The sequence below is a fragment of the Phoenix dactylifera genome, unplaced genomic scaffold (assembly GCF_009389715.1).
Source record: "Phoenix dactylifera cultivar Barhee BC4 unplaced genomic scaffold, palm_55x_up_171113_PBpolish2nd_filt_p 000797F, whole genome shotgun sequence".
Taxonomy (NCBI): Eukaryota; Viridiplantae; Streptophyta; class Magnoliopsida; order Arecales; family Arecaceae; genus Phoenix; species Phoenix dactylifera.
Genome location: NW_024068164.1, coordinates 54,273 through 81,486, shown reverse-complemented (window position 1 = coordinate 81,486; position 27,214 = coordinate 54,273). Strand labels below are relative to the sequence as shown.

The following is a 27,214-nucleotide window of genomic DNA, read 5'->3' as shown; positions in this document are numbered from 1 at the left end:
GAGATCTAAAATATACAGCAAATGCAATAAATATCAACCCCAGCATCTCATGATTTCTAAAACTTTACTCGAACTTAATGCGTTGTTACCACAATAGTATTGGATGTGCCAAGCTGACTTGCCCGAGCATTTAATTTTTATGCTGAAGTTCTACACAATTTTCTTAGAACATAAGTTTTTAGAGCTATCGCTGAATAGCAGACACTGCAAGATTCAAATTTTCTTAAAATATCAAAAGTTCTTAAAACATCCGGTTTCTTTCCCGTTCCCTGTAATATGTGCAACGGAACTGTTTAGCTAGAAACGGACATGCGTTCAATTCTTGTTTATGTTGGATGTAGCTCTATTGATATGCGGTAACACCATCAACACAAACAGGTAAAAGATGAATGGCATCATGCACCCAAGGAGCCACACTGGGGGGTGTCTGGGGGTTGTGAGACATGTAACGGTGAAGCTTCCTTGTAGTTTGACAACCCAAACATACACGATGGACATCCTGAACCTGGCCTCTTTTTTTTTTTTTTGGTTTTCAAACTCAGAGGAGGAGCAGACACCAGAAAGAGACCAAGCCAGCTCTCTCTGCTGCACTAGGGACTCGACCACAGGCTGCCGGCGACAGCTTCAATTGACTACCAATCCTGCATTTGGCACCTTCAAGCTGCATGGCTAATGTATCTTATGCAGACATTTCTGCTCCTAAAATTTTCGATATTTTCCTTTATAAAGTCCAGCATTAGCTGAATTATGTCAAGGTTTCATGATTGTTCAACTAAGGTTTCATCTTAAGACTTTTGACTTGCTAACAGTTATATACATTTAGAGGCGAAAAAGAACAACTAATTTGATGCTAAAATTCTCGAACAGCAGAAAGATGACAAACAAGTCTCACAAATCACATCCAAGAACACTGTTATCTGATGAGATTCAGCCATAGTAAAGTAAGGACCTCTTAAGTTAAAGTAGATATCTGAAATTATGAAAATGCAGAAGAGCACAGATGATATCTAAGAACATAAATTAATATGGATAGGGGCAGGTAAAAGTGACAACAGGCAAAAGTTTCACTTATTCATCTTAAACTCCTGATGTGAAAACTTAAATGTGCACAGACGATCCATTTCAGATGCCGAAAAAGCAATACCCTCTTTTCGAAGCCCAGATTCCTGTGACAACAGGCTATAAGCATAAATGTTTTCATTAGAAACATTTTGTCTTTGTTTTATCTGTTAACTAGAAGGAGAGTTCATGAATAGGAAACCTGCTATATTGGCCATAGTTTAAGCTCATGCTACTAAAGCTATCATACTGGTCATGGTGTAAGCTCATGCAACTAAACCTACCCTCAAAATTCCCACAGATTTGGAAAGAGATATTAGATGAAAGGCCCTGATACAGAATAGCGTAGACCACAAATTATAATGTCAAAGAACTTGTAGGAGTCAACAATAAAAAAAATATTAAAGAAATGAATCCCTCATCAGCAAGAAACACAGGTGAATAACAGGGGCTCAATGGATCCCAAACAACTTGAAGACAAATAAGGACATTTTCAAGTAGGTACATATGGCGACATTGGCTTTATGAAGTCAAAATAAAGAGAATAGATTTATCATCATCAATGGCTAGATTTCTAGAGACCAATATTTATAGTGACATGAAATGCAACTATCCTTCCTAATATATGGTTTCACCATTCCATATGCAAATATGACACGGATGCAAATCTTGATTTCGGTAAACCATGTGTTTATGAGAATATATGCATACGAAGCCCGTGGCAGGCATGCTTCAAATCCAAAAATGGACTGAAACCTCAAATAGATGAATAATGGCTGAATCACAACATGATATATACATAGATATAATAAACTCTGGAGTATGATGTTATATGATTTGTCAAACTTTTAAAATATAAAACTAATATTCTTACAAATATGAGCATCAGCCAAGATATGAACCATGGCTATAAAGCAATTGTCACATCTTGTTGAATTAGTAAGTTCCAGAACTTTACTACTTTCTCCATTTACACCTGTGAAGAGTTCAGAACTCTTTAAGAATTTAAAGTTAAAATTTATCATGAAATAAGCTGCAAAAAAAGTAAAGCATCAAGAAGTACGCTTAATGATGAATTTAAAGGAAAAAGGGCAGATAGAAGCTACAATTTATACTTGTTAGGCATGGCCTCAATTAGTCAAAAGCAACCAAAAACAAGGTTGTCAAAAGTGAAGGGGCCCTGAGGCTACTGGACAGTCCGGACCCCTATATTGCCTGAGGTGCTAGGCACCAAAAAGGCACTCACCTTAAAAAAGCAAGGCAGTAATTCAAGGAAAGTTCAATAAATGTATTAGAAATAAATACTAAATGTATCTAAAAACAATATAAGCATTATAAGATTAAAGTTTCAACGTTAGATATAGTGCTTCACACTTCTCAAAACATCATATCGAAATAAAAGTCAGCAAAAATAAATCGTTGGACATCCTGTAGTAGCTCAAAATTCAAATATGATAGCAAAATACAACTTCCTAAAACTTGTTTGATATTTTTAAATAAAATATAACTCAAAAAAGTAAATCATTAAACATCCTAAAGTAGCCCTTTATTTATAAGATATAAGATTAAAGTTTCAACATCAAAAATCATAATTTTCTTGTATGTTAGATATAGAGCTTCACATTTTTCAAAACATCTTATCGAAATAAAGGTCAGCAAAAATAAATCATTGGACATCCAGTAGTAGCTTCAAAATTCAAATATGATAGCAAAATACAACTTCCTAAAACATGTTTGATATTTTTAAATAAAATATAACTCAAAAAAGTAAATCATTAAACATCCTAAAGTACACAAAGGCAATCATACCGAACACCATCTCCATGCAACCATTAGCATGTATACAAAGGCAATCACACACGGAATCACATCATGCAGATCTTAGCTAATGCTAAATTAGCAAGAATTTTGCATTTAGAAAATTCCGTGGCCACTAATAACATTTTAAACAAATTACGGATCCTTAACTATCATTTAGCATAAGAAATGTGATTTTTGCTATTAATAATAAGGGGAGCCAATAAGAAAACATAGGCAACAAAGAATTAGGGCTCGTTTGGTTCGCGGGAAGCATTTTCCCTCCTAGGAATATGATTTCTGGGAAACAAATTCCTAGGAAGAGGATGCCTAGGAAAGTACTTTTGGCATGTTTGGTTGACCATGGAAAAGTGACAAATTTTCAAAGTGCTTATATTTGGTTGGTCATCCACTTTTCTAGGAAAGTTATGTATAATTTCTATTATACCTTTAATAAAAATTAGGTTTCTAATGCCTCTTTAATGCTTCTTTAATGCTGAAGAGACTTTTTGGAAAAAAGTAAAAATTGAGTGATTCCCGCCTCATGAAAAAGTAACTTTCCTATGTTTCTTATGGGAAAGACTTTCCCATGAAATGTGGGAATCATATTCCCATGGGAATACAACTTTTCCTTCTCTCTCCTTTGAAAACTCCAACCAAACAAGAGGCATCTCATTACTTTCCCATTGACCACACTTTCCCCTCTTCTTTTCCCATGAACCAAACGAGCCCTTAGTTTATTCCATTGTGCTTTTGGGATTGGCCATTTCAGTGCAAAATCAGGTTAAAAAGCTAGATTTGGCTGAGAATACAAAAAAAATTTCGTACAATACCTTACCGATATTGTGCTAGTGTGGCACCCGTACGGAGTCTGGTATCGAGACGACGGACTTTGGTCTTATTCATGTAGTGTAGTGAGTATTAATATAGACCCGTATTGGTTAATGGGCTCTATAATGGGTGGATCCACTAGCATTATACTAATTAAACTAGGTCTCCAGTCCACTTCTATATATATCTATCTGTAGTGAAATCGTAGAGCATCCATGTTTTTATATTCCTAAGGGGCATCTATCCCATTGAGGAGACATGCATCAAAGAAGAGGAGAGGAAGATCTACCCCGCTTTTATGTTTTCTTCTCCCGCATGATACTGCTACAACGATTATCAATGCCTTCTTTGGGATCTCAAGGTACTCCTCATTTTTTTTTTTGTTTATTTTACAACTTTTTGTATTCTAATCTCCTACTTGGTATCCATGAAAAATCACACAGATATACCAGTAATCCAATTAGGCCTAATACATTCACAATCACAGCCTTAAGAATCAAATCTTTTACTGTTTATCAGTTAATAAAGCCCAAATGGATACTACAAGAAGCCTTTGGTTTTGCAATGATCCCTTTGATCCTTCTCCCAAATTCCAATATGTCAACGAGTCCTTGTTCAAGCTCAAGACCACCAACTCCCCTTGAATGATAAATCGTACCACAACTAAATAATAGATTCAACCTCAACATCGTCTCAACCTTTCTTTATCATGAAAACTAACCCTTTAGTTCATAACTTTGGCAAGAATACTATATTCCCATTTCAGAACCCAAACAAAGCCAATGATATAAGAACCACCGGCTCTAATGTCAAGAACCCTAAAATCTATCATTGAAGAAATCAAAAAAAGGACCAGTATTTGATCTTCGAAACAAAAAAGGCAACGAGCAAAAGGGACGGATAGAGAAGGAAAGGCTAGCTTACTTGGTTGGTGGACTCGTCAACGGAATGGACCTCATCCTCCGGCTCCTCCTCCTTCTCTTCGTCGTCGTCGGGAAGCGAGACGGGGCGCTCTTGAAGGGGAATTAGACATCTTGGCGTCGACGGAGGTGGTTCTCCTCCGGGCGTGCTCCTCGGTCACGGACTCCGAGTAGGAGGGGAACTCCCACGGGGACTTCTTCGCCCCTTCCTCGTCCGAGCTCACGTCGTCGAAGTGGAAGTCCATAACCATTGGAGCGGGAGGGAAGAAACGCGAGCATGATCGCAGGTCGAACGCCAAAAAGAGAACGGAGACGTCGGAGAGGGTTTCTTTGGGGGCTTTAGGGGTTAAAAATTGACCGTTGGATTTGGATGGACAGGGGCGGGGTCAATGAATTTGGACCCATTTCATCGGAAAATGGCCCAAATATGGACCAAATTTATGGACGTTGCGTACTGGCCCAGGTCCAGCAAAATGGCCTCAATGCCCACAAGAATTCAAGCAAAAAAAAAAAAAAAAAAAACAGAAATCTCTAGGATGAAATTATTCTTTTTTTTGAAAAATAGTTTCATCTTAGATCCACAATGAATTAGATCTATTTTTCCAAAAATATAGGTACGATAGGTCGCCTTCAAACTTAATCCATCGCAAGCCATAAGCTTGGGCTTTGTCCCACTCAGCTGCTTGGAAATTTAGATAAAAAGGATTGCAATAAATATTTTATAAAATTTTATTCATTTTTTCTAGTCTCTCTAAATATGTATGTATGCCCCTTACGAGGAAGTATCCCATCGATTTTTTTTTTTTACATCACTCATAATGCTGAGGTCAGGCTTCCATTATTTTTTGGGGGGTTGTACCTAATCATTGGTGCTTGATTGTTATGACATCAAAGGAGTAAGAAATATTGCAGATGAATGAGGACTGCAGACAACTATCCTCCGCTACTATTTTTGGTCAACATGAAATTGTGAGACTCCTTTTTATCCTTTGCATTACATGTTATTTTTATCATTTCTTTTAATAAATCATGTTCAAAATTTAAATAATAATGTCATGCTCTCTTCAACTTTGTTGTTTGTGGCAAGTGCTTTTGGCTTCTCTTTCTTCTGTGGTAGATGGGATTAGCAAGCCATCGACATATGTTACACATGCTTGATTTGGTCACATGAATCAGACATTCCACCAAATTCTTCTGTTTTTTAATCACTGACCTCCATTCGACGTTGGGGGCGTCAGTAAAACACCAAAGAGCTCGCCTAAATGCTGACCTCGACAGGCCCAGTCTGGTCTCTGGGCTGGCCTGGGCCTAAGTTTACCAAGATTTCCGAGCTCTGATTTCCTCCTTTGACCTGACCCCTCACCAAAACAAGCCTCTGATTACCTTATTCTAAAGGGAGAGAACAACCATGCTTGTCTTTATTCTCACATCACAAGGCTACCAACCACTAAATTAAGTGCAAGGATACAAACTTTTTAAACGAGCAAATGGGCGGCCAAGCTTGCCAGCCCCCACGCCTTGCTGAGCATCTAACGAGTGCTATCATAAAGTTTTTTGACACATAAGTAGACACATCTAAATGTAGATAAATAAGCAACGAGAGAAGCAGAGTCAGCAAGCAGCAGCAGCAGTGAAGAGCAGTTTTAGCTTCTCATTTGGCCCTTTCTCTGATAACATCAAACCCCATCTCAGTAGGATCCGTGGCCTGCACCTCATAGTGGACTCCCTCCAGCACCCTTCTCAACCCCTGTTTAGAAGTGGCATATAGCATCTTTGCTCTTATCCTTGATGCAGTTGGAGACCTAAAGAAGAAGAAGAAGAAGAAGAAGAAGAACCCAATCCATCATCATTTTGGCTATTAACAACAACAGTATGTGATGGGCCCAATGGCTCAACCTACTTTGGAGAAATAAGTTTGTCAGCAGTGTACATTAAGAAATGCAGTACCAAAGACAGCAACAAGCATGATTGCAACCGCAAACATATTGGGTAGGTCTGGCTCACATCATGATCAAAGGCGTCGGCAGGGTGGATGGATAAGATACCTTCTGTTGGAAAAAAAAATAAAAGAAAGAGGAAAAAAAGTGCCATGGGGGTCTTGTCTTGCATGGACTGTTTGTGATAAGGATTGACGCGTAGTGTGTTTGGCTGCTTTTTATCAAGACCTTCTCTTTTAATGCTTTATTTATTCACCTTTTTTTTTTTTTTTGAGTATTGCATTTCTTCTTTAATCCCTCTGAACCTTCGGTTAGAGGAGGTGGTGGAAATGCTTCGGAACCATACAATTACTCATTATATTATCTTTGAGAGCACATCACATTAAATATGTTGTGAATATATATCCCACAACTTTATGTAATTTTAATAAAAAACTTTAGAAATCATACACCGAAAGCGAGTGTCGTAATCTATGAAGGTAATTGGCGTTCTTCTGAAAACAATATTTATACATGACAGGAATTTTGATGTCCTCTATCTCAAAGTTTAGGCCAATCAAGCAACAAGGAATATGCTAAGAGTAAGGTAGGGGATGATCTAACTTTACCTTTCGGAACCGTGACCACCTAACATGGGCCACCACCTTCACCGTAATATGGACATCAAAGATATGTTTGAACATCTAGATAGATATGGATGCCGGGCATAAAGTTTCTATGCAATAAAAATTATAGCAGGGAAGTTCGGCATTCATGGTTTTCCATTTTTTTCTTCTGGGCAAAGCCTTCGTGATGGCCTTTAGTACAGGCTAGCTACAGATTGAAATGAAATTAGAATACAATACATACAGGCAGAAAGAGGCCCTATCAATTGCCTTTAATCTTCTTTCAAGTCGCGGTTATATTGCATCTACCTGCAGGCTCATTAATTTAAGAACTATGTCAATCTTTTTTTTGATGTAAAAGAACTATGTCAATCTTAACTTGTGTGTGTATATATATATATAAAGAAGATGTCTTTGATCACCAAATCTATAGGACAAACCTTGTGTTTCCTGGACATTCATTATTTTCCTATCTTAAAAAATTAACCTCACAGAGAGAGGGGGAGAGAGAGAGAGAGATAACCATGTGATGAAGAAGATCTTGCTCTTCTGGCATTTGTCGACTGTGACGAAGTCGAAGTCGAAGACAGCATAGCGGCAGTCGTCGATGGGGAGGGAAGCAGCGAGCTCTTCGTAACCCTCGCCAGGACCGCCCACCTTGTCCACCATCACAGCTCTGGACCCCTCGTCGATCTTGTACACGACGTATCGGTGCACCTTCTTCCACTTCATTTCCATGAACGACCGCCGGCACTCCTCCTTTACGCTCATCCCCTCCGTCGCCTGCCATCCAATTCCAAAGACACATCAAATTAAGCCATGCAAAGCAGAGCAAACTTCGACGATTAAATTCAATCGAAGAACCCAGAAAAGGAGGAAGAAGAAGAAGAAGAAGGTGGTGCTGGTGATGTTGACATCGAGATTACCATCTTGAAAGCCATAGCCATGGTTGCAGTGGGGGTTGTGGAGTTGCTGGCGTGTCCTCTCTTTGCAGGCCTTGGGATGTGGAGGCTCGGAAATATTTATAATAGACCTGAATTTCAGAGTTGTCCTGGTCCCTCATCTAAATTGCATAGCCTTTTGTTTTTATCCCCCCAGTAAAATGGTATAATTACACAGCCCTAGATACAGTCAATCCAGTCTGCAGCATTACCCACCTTTCTCTAAATATTTGTTATCGCATATATTATATAGATTGTTTAAACTAATGAAAGCTTTCTTTAGTTGTGTGGTAGGGAAAAAGGGTACTAGGACAAATATGTTTGATCTCAATTGGGCCCATCACTGCTTTAGATGGTGTGAGCTTCGCTTGTTATCAAAAATTTTCTTTTTGGGAGGTGTGGGTTGACCAATTAGTGAAAGTTGCTCAATTTGGAGGCGGGTGGACAGGTTACATGGACTTCCAAAATAGGCCTGGTAAATGGGTCCATGTGGCAAATTATTTTAATATACAGAGAATTCAGAAAATCATCATATAACAGTACCATTATTGGGTCTCATTGGACACGTCCAATCAAATGTTAAAATATTTTTTTTATATAATGTATACTTTTAAGGCTGAAATAAAGAGAGCCAAAAAAAAAAAGGCCAGAGAGAGAGAGAGACTAGAATGAGATCAGAAAGCAATATCCTAAAGCACAGGATAAATAACAATCCAGTAGTTCTTGTACTCGCAAAATCTTGGAGAAGGGCTACTTCCCCTCCCTCACGTAAATGTACATTGGAATTCAAACATTTTAAGGTTCTAGTTTTACTTGACTGGGATCGAAATCCCAACTAGATCTGGAATCTGAGGCCAGTGCATGTTTCGTTTCCTAAATCCTTCTGAAGGTGGATCGAGTAGATCAACCATCCAACGTGGATTTTGGTCCCAGTCTTCGATCCAACCGGTAGCCTCGAGTTCCGTTTCGTCCTTTGCTTCAAAGGAAAGACTGCCGATGAGATTACACCAAAAGAGAACGCACGAGGAACGTAACTTTTTGACAACTAGTGGCTGCTCCAATATACACGTAAAGCAGACAAGGGATGCGATGACTAAAATAAGGGCGAGGCCGTGTGCGAAGATGGTGGGTGGCAAGAGAGTTTGTACACTGGATAACTGTTTGAAAGTTCAAGAAAGCTTTTCAGGACAATAGACATTCTTTTATTGGATCATGCTGTGGTTCTTCATCCAGTTTAGTAATCAAGATGCAAGTCCATATGTGTGTGCGTGGGGAAAAGGTAGCAACCACCGCAGGAATATTGTAAAACGATGGTTCGTAGAAACATTGTTATCATTATTAAGCTGAGTATGGAGCATGTGGGAAAGGGGGATGCTTTCCCTTTCATGTCCAAGTACTTTCTCAAATGCACAAATTATATGAGATTCGTCAATATAAAGTTTCTACAGACATCCGTCCCATTCTAAAGCCATTTCTGAGCATTTGTCAATATGGGCTTGGCTCATTCCATAAATTTCATAGAATTTTCAACCTAATTATCCAAACAAGCACTAACTCACTAAGACAATGTTTACATGATTCAATCTTTTTTGACTAGCTGGTTAATTTTCTGGTAAAAATTATGTACCCAGAAAACTCTAAGTAAACAGGGTCATGGGGGGTTTATTTCGTAGTCTATTTAGATTTATTTGCAACAGTTGCTTGACCTTTTAGGGCCAAAGAGATGGTGGATGATGATCATATCCGGCACAGTAGAACAAAGTGACTTCTATGACTGGCTATGAACATTATATTTATCCAATAATATTTATACTATTTGTAAATGCTTATAAACCTTTTATAAGTTTTGGATTTGATTTAACAAAAAAAAAAATGAAGCCTTAAATATTTTACTGATCGAACCTTTTGAGGTGATGTCTACTTTATCGGAGATATGTGATGCATGTGAGAGGATGGAAGGGTACATGCGATTGGAAGCACGAAAGATTGCAATCTCCCATATTTCTACAAAACTGCTTCACTAACTGTAACTTGACAAGGGGGCTCTCTCAGCTTTGGCCGACACAGCTTGGGAAAATGGAGACGCAGAGTTTGACATTAGCATTTAGTCCAAAAACTTTTCCTCCCTAGATAGCAGCTATATGTACGAGAGATCGGACCATTGAATCCAATTAAAAAAAAAAACAGATTTCAATCTTATTAAAATTAATTCTTCTTCCAGGAAACTTAGAGATCAAGTAACAAACAGATGGTGCAATTGCAGGGAGAACCAGTACGACCCATCGAAGGGACGTCCGAAAACAAAGAGCATGACGAGGCTTTCAAACAAGGTGATCGGTATCTGTCCATCCTATAATGACTGCCAACTGAAGACACGGGCACGGTGGATGTCAGAATTATGGTTAGGTGTTGATCGAAAGGAATCAGAGGATCAGCTTTAGCTTCCTTCCACACAGACTACAAACACTAGAAGCCTAAACGCTGCTGCGGGCAGCAAAAGAGTGGATGCAAGAGGACGAAGGGACCTATACGGTCCCGGCTGGTCTTCGTTGTCATGCAGCGGGCAAGGGAGGACAAACGAATCTATGAATTGGAAAGAAGCCACCCGGCCCCACTTGTCTCCACTGCTACGACTGCTATCTGTGGCCTCTTCATCAATTTTCTGGATTTAGTCATTTCCACCTTCATATTAACAGTTTCACCATCTCCATGATCTTCCTCACATTAGTTCCAAAGTTTGGACATCAGTGGCTCTATCTCGTGTGTGTCTGTGTATCACATATGGTCCCCTTTCCAACCAAATTCTAGATATAGCTACTGTATTGTGACTGGAACATGGGCCATGAATCAAATCAAACAGGCTTCAGGTGTCATGAGATCACCACTTGGAAGGAATCTGCAAAATAAATCGTGCTCATAGGGAGGACAAAATGTCCCTTCTTTTGGTAGTAGGATGGGCAGGCCAATCTAGATGAGAAATGAAATAACAGAAAAAGTATGATCAATGAAAAAATAGCGAAATGTGTTATGTTTGGTAGAAGTTTTCAAAGAAAAAGATGAAAAAATAATTTTTCCATCGATTAGAAACTGATATATTTTTTTTCCAAAAATATGGAGTAAGATCTTCCTTTTATTAGAGGTATAATAGGTATTTACATATTTTTTTCAAAAAAATAGTTGTTCAACCAAATATAAATCACTTTCATTTTTTTTTCATGGTTAACTAAATATACAAATCTATTTTTTGAGGTATCATATACTTCTCAGAAAAAATATTTCAACGAAGAATAAATTTTTCCACAAACCAAACGAGCCATTAAAAATAAGCTGGGAATAGCCTACTCCTATTTTAGTTAATTAAAATTATAGTGATTATTTAAAAGATAAAAATTTAATATTGGTATGCACCTCATAAAAATTAGGAATTTTCTATGGTGCTTCTTAAAATCTATGTAGAATAATTTTTCTAATATTTTTTCTACCATTCACTCCGCTTAATAATGGATGAACCCTGATGTTTCTCATGGCAACCGGTTAAAGTTGGCGGGAGAGGTGCGGTTGGCAACAATAATAAATTGGACGAAAAGGAGACCATGAAACCTCTGCGACTCCAGGAATCAAATCCAACAAGATCCCCTTCGCAACTCCATTTAATTAGTTGCAATGGTCAGGATTGAAAGTTCACAGCAAATAAAACATATACATGCACCATAGTAACACCCTAACGCGCTTCGCTATATTGGTGGCTGAGATGCGAAGATCTGAAGCACACACAGGCTCTCATCTAAAAACTCCCAATTCTCGATTTTGCAGAAGTTTTATTTTCCAAATTTTTAGATCTAAATTCCCTCTCCTCCTACTTCAGCACGATAGCAAAGAAATATTGGAAGAAAATTGGGGCTTGCAAGAAGGCGAATGGCCCTAGAGCTTGCTCCAAACGGACGGTAATTGGCTCACAGTGGGCCCACTTAAAAGCGACAATTTCCTGCAGACTAGGACTCGACCATGAGTCCATCCTGCCGCGGGCAAGTGAAGAAGCTAATGCCGACGGTGTCTCATACCTATAAGCCTCAACATATCTATTGAATTCCTAATCGATAAATCCTGTCATTAAGTCTCACATGGCATGAAGCTTTCACGTCATGAATGATTATTCTCTGATTCATCTAAAGAGCTGCTAGTGCTACAAATCAACATCGTTTAATCAACCTTAACAAATACCAATAACTCTTTAACATAATTAACATAAAGAACAGTCTATGAAAACAAAATATTTGCTCCAGTTGATTAGCCACAGAGAAAAATGTGTTTTTGTTGGGTCATATGAAATAGCATGCTTCCTCTAATCCATGACCGCATCCATTGACTTGTTGCTGCTGGCCATAAAGAAGTCTGGGTGACCGACCTGCAGCAAAGGAATGAATAAACTTGCCATATGAGTGCTACAGTTTGAATAGCTCGTGAAAAAGCTTAAACATGGAGAAAGCAGGTAGATGAATAGTTTGTGAAAAAGCAAAATGAGTAACAGAAAGATGTCAGATCACTAATGATTTATATAAGTACGAACAGGACTCAAAGATAGCTGTCAATACTGATGGGTTATCAAGCAGGTAACGTATGGGAAGAATTACCTACCCTGTGACTATCTTTAATCATCTAAATGAAAACTAAATCAAAGGGAAATATTTGGAGCCAAAAGATTCAACTAAACAATAGAATGGCCACCAAAGGAAAACAGAGGGTAGGCAATGTTTCTAGCGAACAAAAGGAAAATTGGTACGCTGTGTATCTCCACATTTCAGAAACTAGGTCATAAGAGAATTAAATCATGCCTTGAGATCAGGCTTAGGCATCAAATGTTACCTTGGAGAACAAGCTGGCACGAACAGACTATAGGAAATCATTTACTTATCCTCCTCATTTTCTTGCTTATCTTCATTTTGCTTTTGCTGGGACTGGAAAAATGAGCACGATCAGAATATACAATAAAATCAGCATCAGAACTTCAGACTAAAATGGTTTAAACAAATAACATAATTGAACATAATTCAATTAGTAATAACCAGCTTTGGCAGGAGCGAAGTAACACAAAACGGCATGCAATGACAACTGCGCGATTCAAGGTGTCTAATGGTAAATTCATTGACAACATTAAGTTCAGAACATTTATTATGAAAATATATGATATAACCATTATCCCAAATTGTGCAGCAATGAAACAAAAAGAAACAATTAGATATGTATTAAATTTCTTATTTTACTCTTTGATCAGTTTCACTTGTGACAGTACAGTGTTAAAAAAACTTGAGGCTTGATCCTTCGAAAGTGTAGTTTATGGCACTTTGAAGCACAACAGATTTGCAAGTTGCATAAAGCATATTTTATGACTTCAACATACACAAAGTGAGCTTCCTGAAGGAAGTTTTGAACCCTTTATAATGACAATTTTTTTCCTCTGGTTTTTCAGATCCTCAGAGTGGATATATTGGTAATATATAAGATTCATGATTGGATTCCCTTTTCTCGACTTTGCAATTAAATTGTTGGAATGAGCTTGAGGAAATCAGAGCATATCTGATTCTCCATGCAACATTTTTCCCATTTATATGAGCCATCTCTAGTGTATGTATGTAAAGCCATCTCTAGTGTATGTATCAAGTAGAACGAGAAGCTATATGTAAAGTTTAATTCAGATGGTATCAAAACCTTCAGAAGTGTCATTTATGGCACTTTGAAACACAATAGGATTGCAAGTAGAATGGCACTTCGATTAAGTTTTAAACCATTTATGTTACCCTTTTTCGTTCCAGTTTTTTCAGATCCTCAAAGTCAATATATTGGTAATATGAAAGCATATAAGATGCTTGATTGGATTCCCCTTTTTTCAACTTTGCAATTAAGAGTTGGAACGAGCTTAAAGAAATCAGAGCATATCTAATCCTCTACGCAACATTGTTTCCATTTATATAAACCCTGTTAAAGCCATCTATGATAGACATGTCAAGTTTTAATATCAAGTAGAATGTGAAGCTATATGTAAAGTTCAATTCAGATGGCATCAAAGACGTATAGGATGCATCATTTTCAACATTGTGATCCAGATTTTACAGACTTATATGCAATACATACATGTATGGATAAGCAAAGAGTTGAAAACTAAGAGCACCACACAGGAGCACTTGATTATAAGCATACACTTTAAGCGAAGAAGCATAACCCATAATATATGGCTAGCATGAGGAAAATAATTTACTTATGCATCATGATGCAGCGTCAACAATAATTATGCACTACAATTATACAGTATTTCCACTTGCATGGACCCAAATCTGTGGTGAAACAACTAGCAGCATCCATAAGATGGCTTCATTGAGAAACTTATGCGGTGTTGACAGATAAAATAAGAAATGGCGTTCCCAAATTTAAGCTAGTGAAAGTATATTAATGGATATTTCATTGAACAAACTCTAATTAAATTCAATCCCAGTGACATTATTAAGAAAGTTATAGTCAGGCAGTGGATCCCATGCCACTATATCCAAGTGTTTTCTTTTGAAACCAGCAAAATTTATCCACAAACTGAAAGCCATCATGATGAAACACCATGAACAAGACAAGGGAGTGGAGAACATCAACACCCTAAGTTTTTTGCAATTTCAAATCTATCTGTTGTATAAAATAATGAACAACGAGGTGAATATATATACTTTTGCTGATGGTAGATCAAGTGGGGATATACTTTTGGGCTATTCATGGCTGTCATGTTCTAGGAATTGTCAATAGTTGCCACATTATTATGAGGTGGGAAAATTACAGAACAGTAAGAAGGTCGGCTTAAGTGCTGCCGTAAGGAGCTCTCAGGCATGTAAGGAGATAGCAGTAGCAGTCAGCATGTTGAGGTGAATGTTTCGGAAAAGTAGAGTTTGACGGACTATATACAAAGGAAATTGTATAAAAAATAGAATTGATATTTATTGATGATGGTATGTCCAATAATATTAAAGAAGCCTAGGTCAGGAAACTGAGTGAAGAGATCAAAAAAGAAAGGGAGAATCTAATGGAGAACTTTTTTTTTGATGGGAATTTAAAAAGGTGCTTGTTCGCCCGATGATGCCTGTAGGCAGTAGCAGGCGCATGGTGCAGCGGCCCGTTATTGTTCCACCATTGAAAGCGGGCAGTGATCGTGGCTCTGTGAAGCCAGCCTCACATGGTCCCGTCATCTTAAGGAGTGGCACGATCTACGCTTAAATCTAATGGAAACCTGAATGGCAGTCAAGGTTGTTAACGAAAGAAATAACAGCGAATGAAACTTTGATGCAAATGAATTGTGAAGGATCCACAATATCCAATCCAAATAGAAACAACATTGCTTGTTAGTACTGTCATTGTTAAACGTTGTAAACCAGTTGCCACATCAAGAATAGCATCTATTATATGTTAATGCTCATTTACCAAATCAAGATACTAGGGTAAATAACATAAAACAATGTGACTTTTTGACACTTGTATTGCACCTGTAGTATACTGGAAATAGAAACATGTTGAAACAAGCAAAACCAATGAAAACCATCTATATGATAAGAATATGTTATTAAATACGTATCTTCCTTCAACCACCCCAGAAAATATATATTCCAAAAAGATGCAATTAATAGTTTATGTATCCTAGTAGAACAAGAACAAATGGCTCATAAAGACATACCTCAGATTGGCCTTGTAAAGATGCAAGCAAATCTTTCACAGAAGGGTCATTAGGATCGACACCTGGAAGCTGTAAGAGTGAAATAGTCATTATATGCTGCCGGTAAACCATAACACTACAGAACTGAGATTTAACAATCATAGAAATTCAAGTAAATGCTATACCGAATTTAGGATAGATGAAACAAATGACTGGTCCTCCAGAACCTTGCTCATCTCAGACTGGGTTGGTGAGTCTTTTGCATTATCCTGAACAGACATTTGAAGGGCTGCAAACAGAGCAGTGCATGCATCAGAATCATAACACTGCAATTAGATCTAAAGGAGATAAAGTTTGTTAAGTAGTAAGGAAGCAAAAATGTGCAATTATGATAAGGAACCAAGTTTTTAAATGCAGAACAAAGATATCATAGTATTATTCCAATCATGGTCAGTGTTGTCAAAGGTGTTGTAGGCCTCCTAGGTACTCATGCGAGGCAAGGAAGCCCTTGAGTGCCTCAATAGTCATGCGACGTGAGTTTGCTAAGTCAATGCCTAGCCAAGTGCCTAGGACAAAGTGTGAGTGTTGGGCAAGCGCCTCTCCAATATCCAGCAGTATACATCCTATCCCTTTTTGGCTCATTCTTTTAGAAGCTTATTAGTTTTATTTTGAGGCTTATTTTGGTCTATTGGCATTTTTATAAATAAATGGCTACTCTACCATGTTCAATGATTTGTATTTTTTTAAAGTTGTCGTGTTCATCAAACATGTTTTAGGAAGTGATATTTTGCTACCATGTTTGAATTTTGAAGCTACTAAAGATATCCAGTGATTTATGTTTGCCGACTTTTGAGGGAAGTGGTATTTTGATGTGATACTTTGAAAGTTGTGAAACACGACATGTAATGTACAAGACAATTATGTTTTTTGATGTTGAAACTTGAATAACTAATCTTTTAATACCTGTATAATCTTCAGATACATACGTAGTTATTTCTAATACATTTATTGAACTTCAATTAAATTAGTGCCTCATGTTTTTCGAGCAAATGCATTTTTGTGCCTAGTGCCTCGAGCAATATAGGAGCCCTATCACCTTAAGTGCCCCTTTTTCTATTCACAACCTTGATCATGATAATGAGGTATGACTTGGTCATTTCTCTAGATAACTAGTGAATCTTTACTAGCAAAAGAGGTTATATTATATGAGTAGCCATATAAGGTACATAAAGGGGTCTCCATGAACTCCAAATCAACAAAGGCAACATGATTTCCTATGAATACATCATCTCTAATCACATCTTAGTGAGCAAAAAGGAGTCCACCATCTTGCTTCTTTTCTAAGGCCTTGTTTGGTCACAGAATTGGGGGATATCCCCCCCACTTCCCGCACTTATTCTACCAAACAACATTCTTATTCCCCACTTATATCATCCCAGCTGTTATCCCTCTTCTCCATTTATGTCATAAGCCAATTTCAGCCCTAGGCTTAGATAGGCTTATTCTGCAGGACTAGGATCCATCCAATTACCATATTACCACTCGAATTATTCTTTTGCCCCTATTTACTCTCTAAATATACAACAAAGTGGGAGGGCAATTTTTGTCCTTGCGATAAAATCCAAGTCATCATGAAATACGATGCACATTATATGCACTTTATTCCCTGCACTTATTTCCTCCACTTATCCCTCCAACCAGCCGCTAAAAAGCTCCTATCCTCAGAATAAGTCCGTCCCATGAACAGTACCCAGATAACTTTTTCTCATTCCCCCAAAATTTATTCCACAACCAAATGCTATCTAACGGTATGAACCAATGTGATTTCACGATGGTATGGATAGGCGCCAGACTATACATGGGCCAAAAATGCTTAAGCAAGCATAGAGTAGACTGCTATTCACATATATGATGCACAAAGACAGATGTATGCATGCAAATGTGTATATGTGTATACGTATCTTTCATCTTTGAGGTGTAACAGACTGGACTTCAAAGAGATATGATATTGTACTACAAAAGAATAGAATAAGTTAAATTAAAGTATCAAACAAGTGACTCCAAGAGGTCTTTACTCAAATATGTAAACCAAGTTCCACCCTCGAACAAGTTGCGAACTAAGTAACCTCCTCATCAATCTCTACAATTTGGGCTAAGACTACAATGAGAAATGAAGCTACTATTAGACCTGTCACAGCATTTAACTTTAGACAGTCATAATGAACTTTTAGTGAAAGATTTTTTCCAAATAAATATAATACAAATACCTGAAGCTGATATCAGAGCATATAATATATTATTAACTGAAATTCTGGCTTATCTAAAGTTAAAGAGAAAGTTTCCATTACATGATTTGACCAGCACATTAATTTCAGTGGCTTAATCTAAAGTTAAAGAGAAAATTAACTTTGAATTTAATTAGTTTGCTGCTTCTTACAAGGAAAAAAAGGGGGGCTATTCAGTTAAAATGTTCAGGCATTCAGATAAACAAGTGATAATAGCATTCCTGTCATAGATTATGAGATTTTTTTAGCATTTAGATTTTTTAGGTAACTTAAATAAAGAATGTTCAACAAAAGCAAGAAAACATATGCCTAATCTTGCTGTTCATAAATGAATTGTTAGAGCAACAACAAAACAAACCAAGTGCTAATTCATGGTCATCTGCGGTAGCCTCTGACATATCAGTATCTGCCACAGCCACATTAGTGGACTTAGGGTCATCCATCGACATTGCAAGAGCCTGCTCTAGCAAGGCAGCCTCATCATCCTGTTACCACAAGAAGTACATTTGATATCTACAGTTGCTAGAATTGTTAGTGGAATAATATAATAATTATAAAAAATAAATATACTACACAGAGAATCATGCTTGCATATATTAAAATACTGATGAAAGCAAATTTTGGTTTAAATTCATCAATAATCCATGATAACATATAAGTATGCATATACAGCCCGTAAAGGAGAACTACAACATCATATGTCAGTGCTCCTGACACATTTAATCCATTTAACACTATTAATTCTGTATAACAAGCATTATATTTCACAATGGAACAACATCTACATATGGCCCCTTGAATAATCGACATCTTGAATAAACACTCATATTGAGTGTTCTTGGAGATTCAGCTTCCCGACAGATGAACTTCTAAAGGATGTTCTCTTGTAATGTGCACTCATGACTCTTAAGGTTCAGGGACGGAATAATCTGGAGCAACCCGACAGAGCACCTTCTTACTAAACGTTTGGACAGACAATGCCAATTCAGGTGCTTCCTCTAAAATAAGACCACTTCTTTTGTTATCTTAGAACAATGTAAAACAGTCGATATCTAAAAAAGATTCTCAGCATTGCTTTTGCTTCGTGTGTAGGGTACTGAAAGAATAAAAAGTTTATAAGCTACTTTTCTTTTCATTTTAATCAATATTACGCAACAATATTCAGAACCAAATAGTACACCTATGATCCAAGATTGCATAACAAGAGCAATACCAACCACAAAAGATACCATAAAAAGGGAGCCTTGTTCAAACTAGTTGTCCTCAGATTTACAAATCCTCATTTACCATGCATTCCTATTGAATGCTTTTCCCAATGTTATTTCAAGGTTTTCAGTATCCTTTCTTGTAACTTCCATCCATATTATTTTAAGTCTTCCCCTCATCCTAAGTTTTTTAAAATGATTAATGTACCCACTCCTTACTGGAGCTTCCTCATATCCTTGTTCTACATTCCGTGCCACATAAATCAATAATCCATCACTTTGTCCTTAATTTGCACACTTCTTATAGATCCTTCAACATACTCATTTCTCACTTAGTCCTCAATTTGGACAAGTCCTATAGCTTCTTTAAAGTGAACTAGAATAAAGGACTTCAAATGGAGCTTTTGTGTTGAGAAGTGGGAATTGAAATGTATGTTTTGAACAGTTTGTAATATAGGTCGGTGCAAGAACAAGCTATGAAGGCCAATTTTGGGTCAGAAATGTAATATGAAGGTTGAAAGAGGGAAAAAAAAAGATAAAGGTAAATGATTATAAACTAGGGTCTTTGAGAGGTCACAATGTGTTAAGATAAAAGATGAAGGGGAGAAGTTCAATACAAATAAGAAATTATAAAGACAAGTGCCAATTTAGCCAGGCACCGCATATAGTGTTGAAGGAGCTGCATCTTCAAAACATACTTGCAAAGTTAGACCTTCAATAACTATATGATATTACTCAAAATTTTCAGCTGGTAATAATTAATGAGTACCCTAAGGTACATTCTAATGGACCACTTGCAAATTTAGAAGTACAAGATATAAAGAAAGAGAAAGTCCACTCCCCCAAGGATACGAGAAAAACTTCAAACATAAATACCCTTTCACAAGGATGACATAAAAGAGAATGAAGGAAAAAAAATAAATACATTGCAGGACTTAAATACCAAAGAATCCTCTAGACCTTCTAAACTAAATTCTAATAACTAATTCAAAACTTATATTTAAGTCGATTTATTTTAGATACTAATTCTACTTTATATAGGTTTTCTAAATCCAAAAATTACAATAAAGTCAAAATAAAATTTTGAATACTTCTTCAACTCAAACTTAAAAGGTAAAACCAGCGAAATCAAAACAATACTAATGCATCTACAATACCCACAACCAATTAGTAATAATACTAGTAAATGTTTTTACATCATCAACATGGGCCACCTTATAATTTGCCTCTACCATGAATGATCAAATTCCCTTCTTTCTTATCGCATTATACGGGTCATCAATTAATTGTTTGCTGATCCACGTAACAAGCACTCCATGAAGAATCAACACTTCCACCAATTGTCTCTCATTCTCCCTCCTTTTAATCCCATGGGATATTTAAAGCTAAAATCACTCACATGCAAGGTTGGCACTACCAATACTAGGACCGTACAACAAAACATGGTATGTACGCTCCATTGTGCTAATCAAGCACCAATACACCCTTTTCTCATGATAGCAACGCAATGACACCAAAATATTTAATGAAGCAAGCATTGAAACACCAAAAACTTGGAAGACCAAAGTGCCTTAAAGCACATCTCATCACTAGCCTAACATGAATCTCTACATCATGATGAGAGGACACTATGGAGCTGCTCGACCATCAACCACTCTGATGACAACAAATCCACCAAGCCATCAACCCTTGCAACCTTGCCCGTTGGTAAATACAGCAGATGGTAGTAAATACCATGGACAACAATAGCCAGCACCAATAATAACACCAGCCAAGGATAAAGGAGAGTGGAAATGAAAAAAAGGGAAGAAAAAGCCTGAAAGCATTTCATCAAATAGGCAAAGGCATACTCAACAGCCATCCCATAGAACAATAACCACACCCCACCACCATACACAAGGCATCCACCCTAGACACCCAACCGGGCCAAAAAAAAAGGCATGCTGCACAGCCAAGCCACTGCATGCTGCATGCACAGCCACAACCTCCACAGTGATGCCAAGGAAGAGAAGACCCCTGAAGACACGGGACTAGTGGGCCCCCAAACCCTAATCCACTTGCTCCCATAAAGAGAAGCCACCAAATGAGAAAAAGGGCAGGGGTCAAGACACCCAAGCAAATCGGCATTTGCTGGTCAGTACTGCCCCAAACCAGGTAGAACTGATTGATTCCACTCAATCCAACCAGGTTCAGCTATGGGACCAGATTGGAAGGTCATTTCGTCCTTGTTCCTCGCTAGGTCGGTAAAGCGTGAGGTGTTCCACCCATCTCAAGATGGTTCAACCAACCTTCACACATGCACAACTCCAAATAACTTCCTGACTCAAAAAAAAAGGGATACAAATGAATACACTCCCAATAAAATTGAAATCTGGTGGAAAGAGCAGGAATGCAATTGCATAGTGTTGTTTCAGCATTAAATGCAGATGAAAGTTAAAACAAAATCTCAAACTTAGATGTCTTTTGGGGTGGTTCTATATCCAGTGGATATATTTTCTATTCATGATCATGTAGGAAAATTATGGGTGGCAAAAGATCAGGTCCATGTCGAGTTTGGGTTGGACATCATATTGAGGTTGCACAGAGCTTGGATCCAACTTGGAAAACAAATTTCCGAAAATTTTTAGGACAAGGACCTGGCCTGCTTTAAAAAATGTCAATCTGGAAGTAGCCCAGTTTGACTAACTTGCTAAAAACTAAGTGGACCTACTAGTTAAAGAAAAAGAAATAGCAACCCCTCCTTGTCTCCTACCCCTTTACTTTGTTCCACTGATCCAAAGAGAGCCTAAACCAAATCCATCTCCCACCTTCCATAAAAATATAGTAATACATTGAAAAAATCCAGTCTCCTCCCAACTATCTAGGGTCAGCACACCTTTTTCTCAAAAAAAAAAAACCAAAATTATCATAAAATCCAAGATGGTTAGGGATGTACAATGGAACTGAGAAGGGTTCTATAGTATAGAGAGAAGGCTTGTAATTTAGAGGCATCCACCACGAGTTGGATTTCAAATGTTGTTATTCCACAAGCCAAGTTGAACTTTAGTGATGATGCTCACTCAAATGCCCCTTTTTTCTGTCATATCCATGAACATGCCTCCCCCTCTTTTTATTTCCTCTCTCAATGGCCATGGGAGGAAAGCAAAGAGGGATATTAGGGATTGTGTGTGAGAGAGAGAAAGCTAAAAAGGGAAAGGAGTTTAGGAACTAGCTCAGTTGGTCATCTAAAGGATATCTCAAATCTCAAGCGAGAAGGCTATGTTAAAGGGTGGATGGAGCAAAGTCTAGTAATTTTTAACTTCTCTTGCCCCAAGTTGTCCAAAAATATAGACCTGGACCCAACAAGAACTTAAATTTAGATAGATGATCACATTTGGAGCCAAATTCCAGACAAAGGGATGATTCTTTTGAGCTATTATTTCTCAGATTAGAATGGGTCAGACAGAGCATCAGACAAAAAATTGCAACTCCTGAGGAAACTAAGATGTAAATGAATAAAATGCTAAAGATCAGCTACCTTCCCAAAGTGTCTTACTTCTGATTTTTGGAAATAAAAAATGGTCAAAGAAGAATGTCAAGAGTCCTAAGGTTCAAAGAACTAATATCAGGGAGTTATATAATATAATGGAACCATCATAACGTGATAAACAAACTAGGATGAATAAAAAAAATATCTATAAAACAAATTTAACAATTTATAACCCTACACATTTAATTAAGTAGTCATCTAAATTCAATATGTTTGTATATTATAGTGAAAAACAATGAAGAAAGTATTTGAATGCACTAGGGAGTAGAGACTAGAAAGCTTCATAATTACTTAAAATGAACTTTTAAACAAATGAAGTTCAAAGTAAATACATATTCATGGTACAAAATACCAATATACTTTATGAACTTATATGTGAGCACTGACTCAGCTTAAAAAAGTTACACAATAGAACCTATATTTTACAATATTCAAACTTTTCTTGGCTACACTTATTTTCTTTTTTTCTTTTTTTGCGAACTTTTGGTGATTCTTATGCTGGAAATCCGATGTTTGGACCATAACTAGTGAAACCATTGATATCACAAAGACTGTAAATTCACAAGCCCAACCAAAACCAAAAAGGAAAAAAAAAGATTTTTCAAACATTTAATTGTCATAAATAGGACTAACATGTCAGGAGGGAAAACAACAATAGGAATTGTGGATTTCCACCACATGCACAATATGTCATGATATAATTTTCTAAACCCTTTAATCAGATGATTAGCACAATATAGAAACATTAGAGATGCATAGGCTACTTCCATATTTAGTCAGAAAAGGCAGGAAAGGAAACAAACTGTCAGATTATGTCTTTTATCATCAACTGCAGGTACTGAGCTACTGTTTGGCTCCGCCATAGTTGCATCGTGAGAGCTTGAAGCCTGTTCCCCTCCTTTTTCTTGTTTAGCAGCATCCTCTGCAGCCTTTTTAGCAGCAGCTTCTTGCCTTGCCCTCTCCTCTTCCATCGAAACCCTAAGTGCAAGAGCCAACTCAGGATCTATGTTAGGATCCACTCCAAAATCAAATCCAGATAAGCCACCAGCTGCAGCCGCAGCAGCAGCAGCAGCAAAACCACTTCCACCATCCCCATCTCCTGTAAAGACTGGTGTGCTGCAAAACAATAAATAAATGAGATAACTTGGGCATGATTCATGGATCTTAAGTTGTATCATGGACTTCTGGAAATTTTAGTTATACCTTATAAGTACATCAGAGAGAGCATTTGGTCCAGGTGGGACATGAAACTATGTGACTGCTGTCATTATTGTTTACAGCAGCAAGAAGGGCCTCCAGTTTTTCAGGTTTGCCATCATCAGATTCTCCAAAATCAACAATATCAAGAGAAACACTGTTCTTCTTCAACTTTCTTCCAATTGCCTCCAATGTCTTCTTATCATATTTAATTGGACTAATACATGAAAGGTTTGACAAGAAAATCATAAATCCATATAATCATGCAAGTGCAAAAACACATCTTGACCATACTGTACCTTCCAGCAAATACTATGATCCTTTGTTGCTGCTTCTTATTTTGGCGGTGTTTAAGAGCCAACTGAGCAACCTGGATCCCAGCAGTCAAGTTCATCTCACCGCCAATTTCCAACCCTGCATACAGAAAGCAATCAACATACATGCCATGACATATGAGAAGTTAGTCAAATAGTATAACAAGAAGATGAATCTCTGCTTTACACCAAGCAGAGCTTAGGCTATTCTGCCTAGCATGTTTTGCCATTATAGATCTCAAGTTTCAACCCAGAATACAAAACAGGTAGTAATTGTTAGCATGTATATCTCTTAATATCTCTTCAGTCATGTGTTTTTCTGAAAGAACTCTAATAAAAATTTTAAGAGCAGGGAAAATAACCTATTGATTTTCAAGATGAACTTCAAAGAGTTGAAGATATCGGTGAACTGACATTTTAAAAATGAAAATTTTAGAAAACACTCTCAAATAAGAAATAGACTTTCTACATTGAAAAAGACAAATACACATATTAGCATGTATATACAAATAGAATATATGATTTGGTCATCATAAATAATACATGAGTGGAAAGCAACATGTTGAATTGCCATCAGTTGGCCATTCTGAATAGGAAACAAAGCCAAAATCTGATTGCATAGCCTCCTATCCATGGATGCCCTCTATGAGGATCATGGATGACCAATAGCTATGGCTCTAAGGTATAAATTGTAGCATCAAGGATTCAACAATTTAAATTGTAACATCATGATGAGGAAGAAAGGAATGCTAATCAAGTATTCTTGCCTACACCTTTAGCATAATGAAAGTATGAGGAAAAAGGATAATCTAATGATTAAGAAGAAATGAAATTTGTCATGCCATAACACAGCCCATAAGGCCATAACCATAACATTACACCAGCAGGTACCATAAACATGCTCAGATAACAGCCAGCTTATGTATAATGATTACATACACATCTAAAGCCATGATGTTCAAAAGAGTCAGGGCAACTTTGAATGAGCACAGAAAATTGCAGCCTCCATAGATTAAAATGAAAGCTCCAGGTAATCTATAATCTGTGGAAGAACTTTAACATGTTCTCCTTATTTTTCTTTAGTTTTCATCAGTATAATATTCATTATACGTAGTACTGGAGTAAATTTCCTATGTTTTCATTAACCATATGCAAAACAATTTGTCCATTTTTCCTTCTTTATGTTCCAAGACTTCTTATCAAGAGCCACTGGAAACAGGAAACTTTAAAAAAAAAGCAATCATCATGAAACAGATAAAAAGAACAGTGCAGGGATATATGTCCTATAATCCTTGCTTAAATTGCAGGATAAGTGCGTTTGTAATCCACCAAAATACCACTCAAAAGAGTGTTTCTTCAAACAAAAAGATGTGACTTTCTGCGGTGCCTTCATCTCCAATATTCCAAAATTCCTGAAGCTTCAGTTCACCAAATAGTTTATAGTGTAAAAAAGCGTGGAATAGCTAGATCGGAGAATCAATCTAATCCTAAAAGAAGCAAAAGCGGACTATCCAAATTACAATCTACTACTTGAATGATAAAATAGTTATTATGAAGAAATTGGGGTTCGTTTAAACAGAAAGTTTATCATAAATAAAGAGATGCAACGCTAAAAAAGAATAAATTTTGCAAAGAAAAATTCTACCATGCATGCAAGCTAGGATCTTTCCAAGATCACTGGTTGGAGTGACTAGAACACGGACCCCCTTGCCTGCCATCGTCAGGACGCCCACTGTATTCTCCGGATTAGACTGTAGGATCGGACATATATAATACATAAGAAGAAGAAGGCATATAATCTAAAACCCTAATAGTAGACCAATCCAATGAAAAAAAAGAAAAAAAAAACACCCCTAGAATCCATAATTTCAAGCGTTGGTTTGGAGTAAAGATAGAGGCGAGATCGAGGGAAAGGTGAGTAATTACCTGCGTTTTAGCCCCGCATATGAGATTGACGGCGTCGGCTTGGGCTTGGAATCGGGTGGGCGAGTAGTCCCCATTCCGCATCCACTCCGAATTATCGATACAGATCATCGTCGCCTGGGAGAAACAAGAAAACGACTAGGTTTCAGCGAAACCCTAAAGATCCGACGAAATTATGCACACCGAGAGGAACGGAAAGAAAAAAGAAGGGAGGAAGAAGGAAGGGACCCAGAGGGAGAGATGTGACCTCAAGAACCATGGCGACAAGGCGAGATGGAGATCGAAGAAGAAATCGCGATGGAGGGAGGAGGGGAGGTCGGAAGAGAGATTTCAAGAATTTTTGCTTGCGATCGAGACAGCCTACGACGGTACTAGTTGGAGCAAGGAATAGATGTCCAGTCTGCCGCACGTCTACTTTGGTAAAGACAAATAAGAATACGACACGTGGCTAAAGTTTAGATGTGCACGCCGGCCCGCATCAATGTAAAATAAATAAATAAAAAATATGTGCGTAAAATTATGATTTGCATATATGCTTTTATAAAATATTTATTTTATATGTACAATATATTTATATATATATATATATACACACCAAATAGCATCATTAAAAAATAAATATTTTAAATTTAAAATAACTGAAATATTCTTACAGAAAGATACGCAAAAAAAAAAAATATAAAGATATGCATATAAATAGTAACTTTGTAAGAGTATTCATACAATTACAGATATTTAGAATGGTATACAAGTAAAAAATAATAAAAAATAATCAAAATTCAGTAAAAATAATTCATTTTTTTAATAAAAAAGATGGTAAATAATGATTAACATTATCGTATCACATGATCTCATGTTAATATCAAATATTATAAAATGAATTATGTTGCTTGTACGAAATTCTCGCTTCAAGAACAACAACTACTTAATATTTACAAATTACTAAAAAATATTTTACCAATCTGAGCATCTATAATTAATTTAAATATG

General features: G+C 37.1%; 2 protein-coding genes and 1 long non-coding RNA gene across 3 annotated transcripts; all 3 read right to left on the bottom strand.

Moving 5' to 3' along the window:
• Positions 1-1,853: 1,853 nt before the first annotated feature.
• Positions 1,854-4,967, bottom strand: LOC120107211. The gene is made up of 2 exons (XR_005509113.1): positions 4,612-4,967; positions 1,854-2,035 (listed from the first exon to the last, which is right to left on the bottom strand). It is a non-coding gene; the product is annotated as an uncharacterized LOC120107211 (long non-coding RNA).
• A 999-nt stretch (positions 4,968-5,966) lies between these two features.
• On the bottom strand, positions 5,967-8,386 carry LOC103700879 (actin-depolymerizing factor 5). Its single transcript, XM_008782774.3, has 3 exons — positions 8,076-8,386; positions 7,673-7,932; positions 5,967-6,409 (listed from the first exon to the last, which is right to left on the bottom strand). The coding sequence occupies exons 1-3, from the start codon at positions 8,094-8,096 to the stop codon at positions 6,259-6,261; spliced, it is 432 nt and encodes a 143-aa protein (XP_008780996.1). The 5' UTR covers positions 8,097-8,386; the 3' UTR covers positions 5,967-6,258.
• Positions 8,387-12,203: 3,817 nt separating this feature from the next.
• On the bottom strand, positions 12,204-26,624 carry LOC103700880 (26S proteasome non-ATPase regulatory subunit 4 homolog). Its single transcript, XM_008782776.4, is given in 12 exon segments — positions 12,204-12,495; positions 12,954-13,045; positions 15,793-15,861; positions 15,957-16,060; positions 18,415-18,541; positions 23,594-23,906; positions 23,994-24,037; positions 24,039-24,204; positions 24,287-24,401; positions 25,947-26,052; positions 26,228-26,341; positions 26,472-26,624. Coding segments are annotated over 11 exon segments (1,221 nt in total). The 5' UTR covers positions 26,484-26,624; the 3' UTR covers positions 12,204-12,495; positions 12,954-12,994.
• Between the last annotated feature and the right edge of the window lie 590 nt (positions 26,625-27,214).

Bases quoted from the DNA above. Each gene is read 5' to 3' on its own strand.
- LOC103700879 (XM_008782774.3), bottom strand. From the start codon at position 8,096: ATGGCTATGGCTTTCAAGATG. The intron at 7,933-8,075 runs GTAATCTCGATG...ATTGGATGGCAG, and splicing joins TGGCTATGGCTTTCAAGATG to GCGACGGAGGGGATGAGCGT. The intron at 6,410-7,672 runs GTTATCTCTCTC...CTTCTTCTTTAG, and splicing joins AAGATCTTCTTCATCACATG to GTCTCCAACTGCATCAAGGA.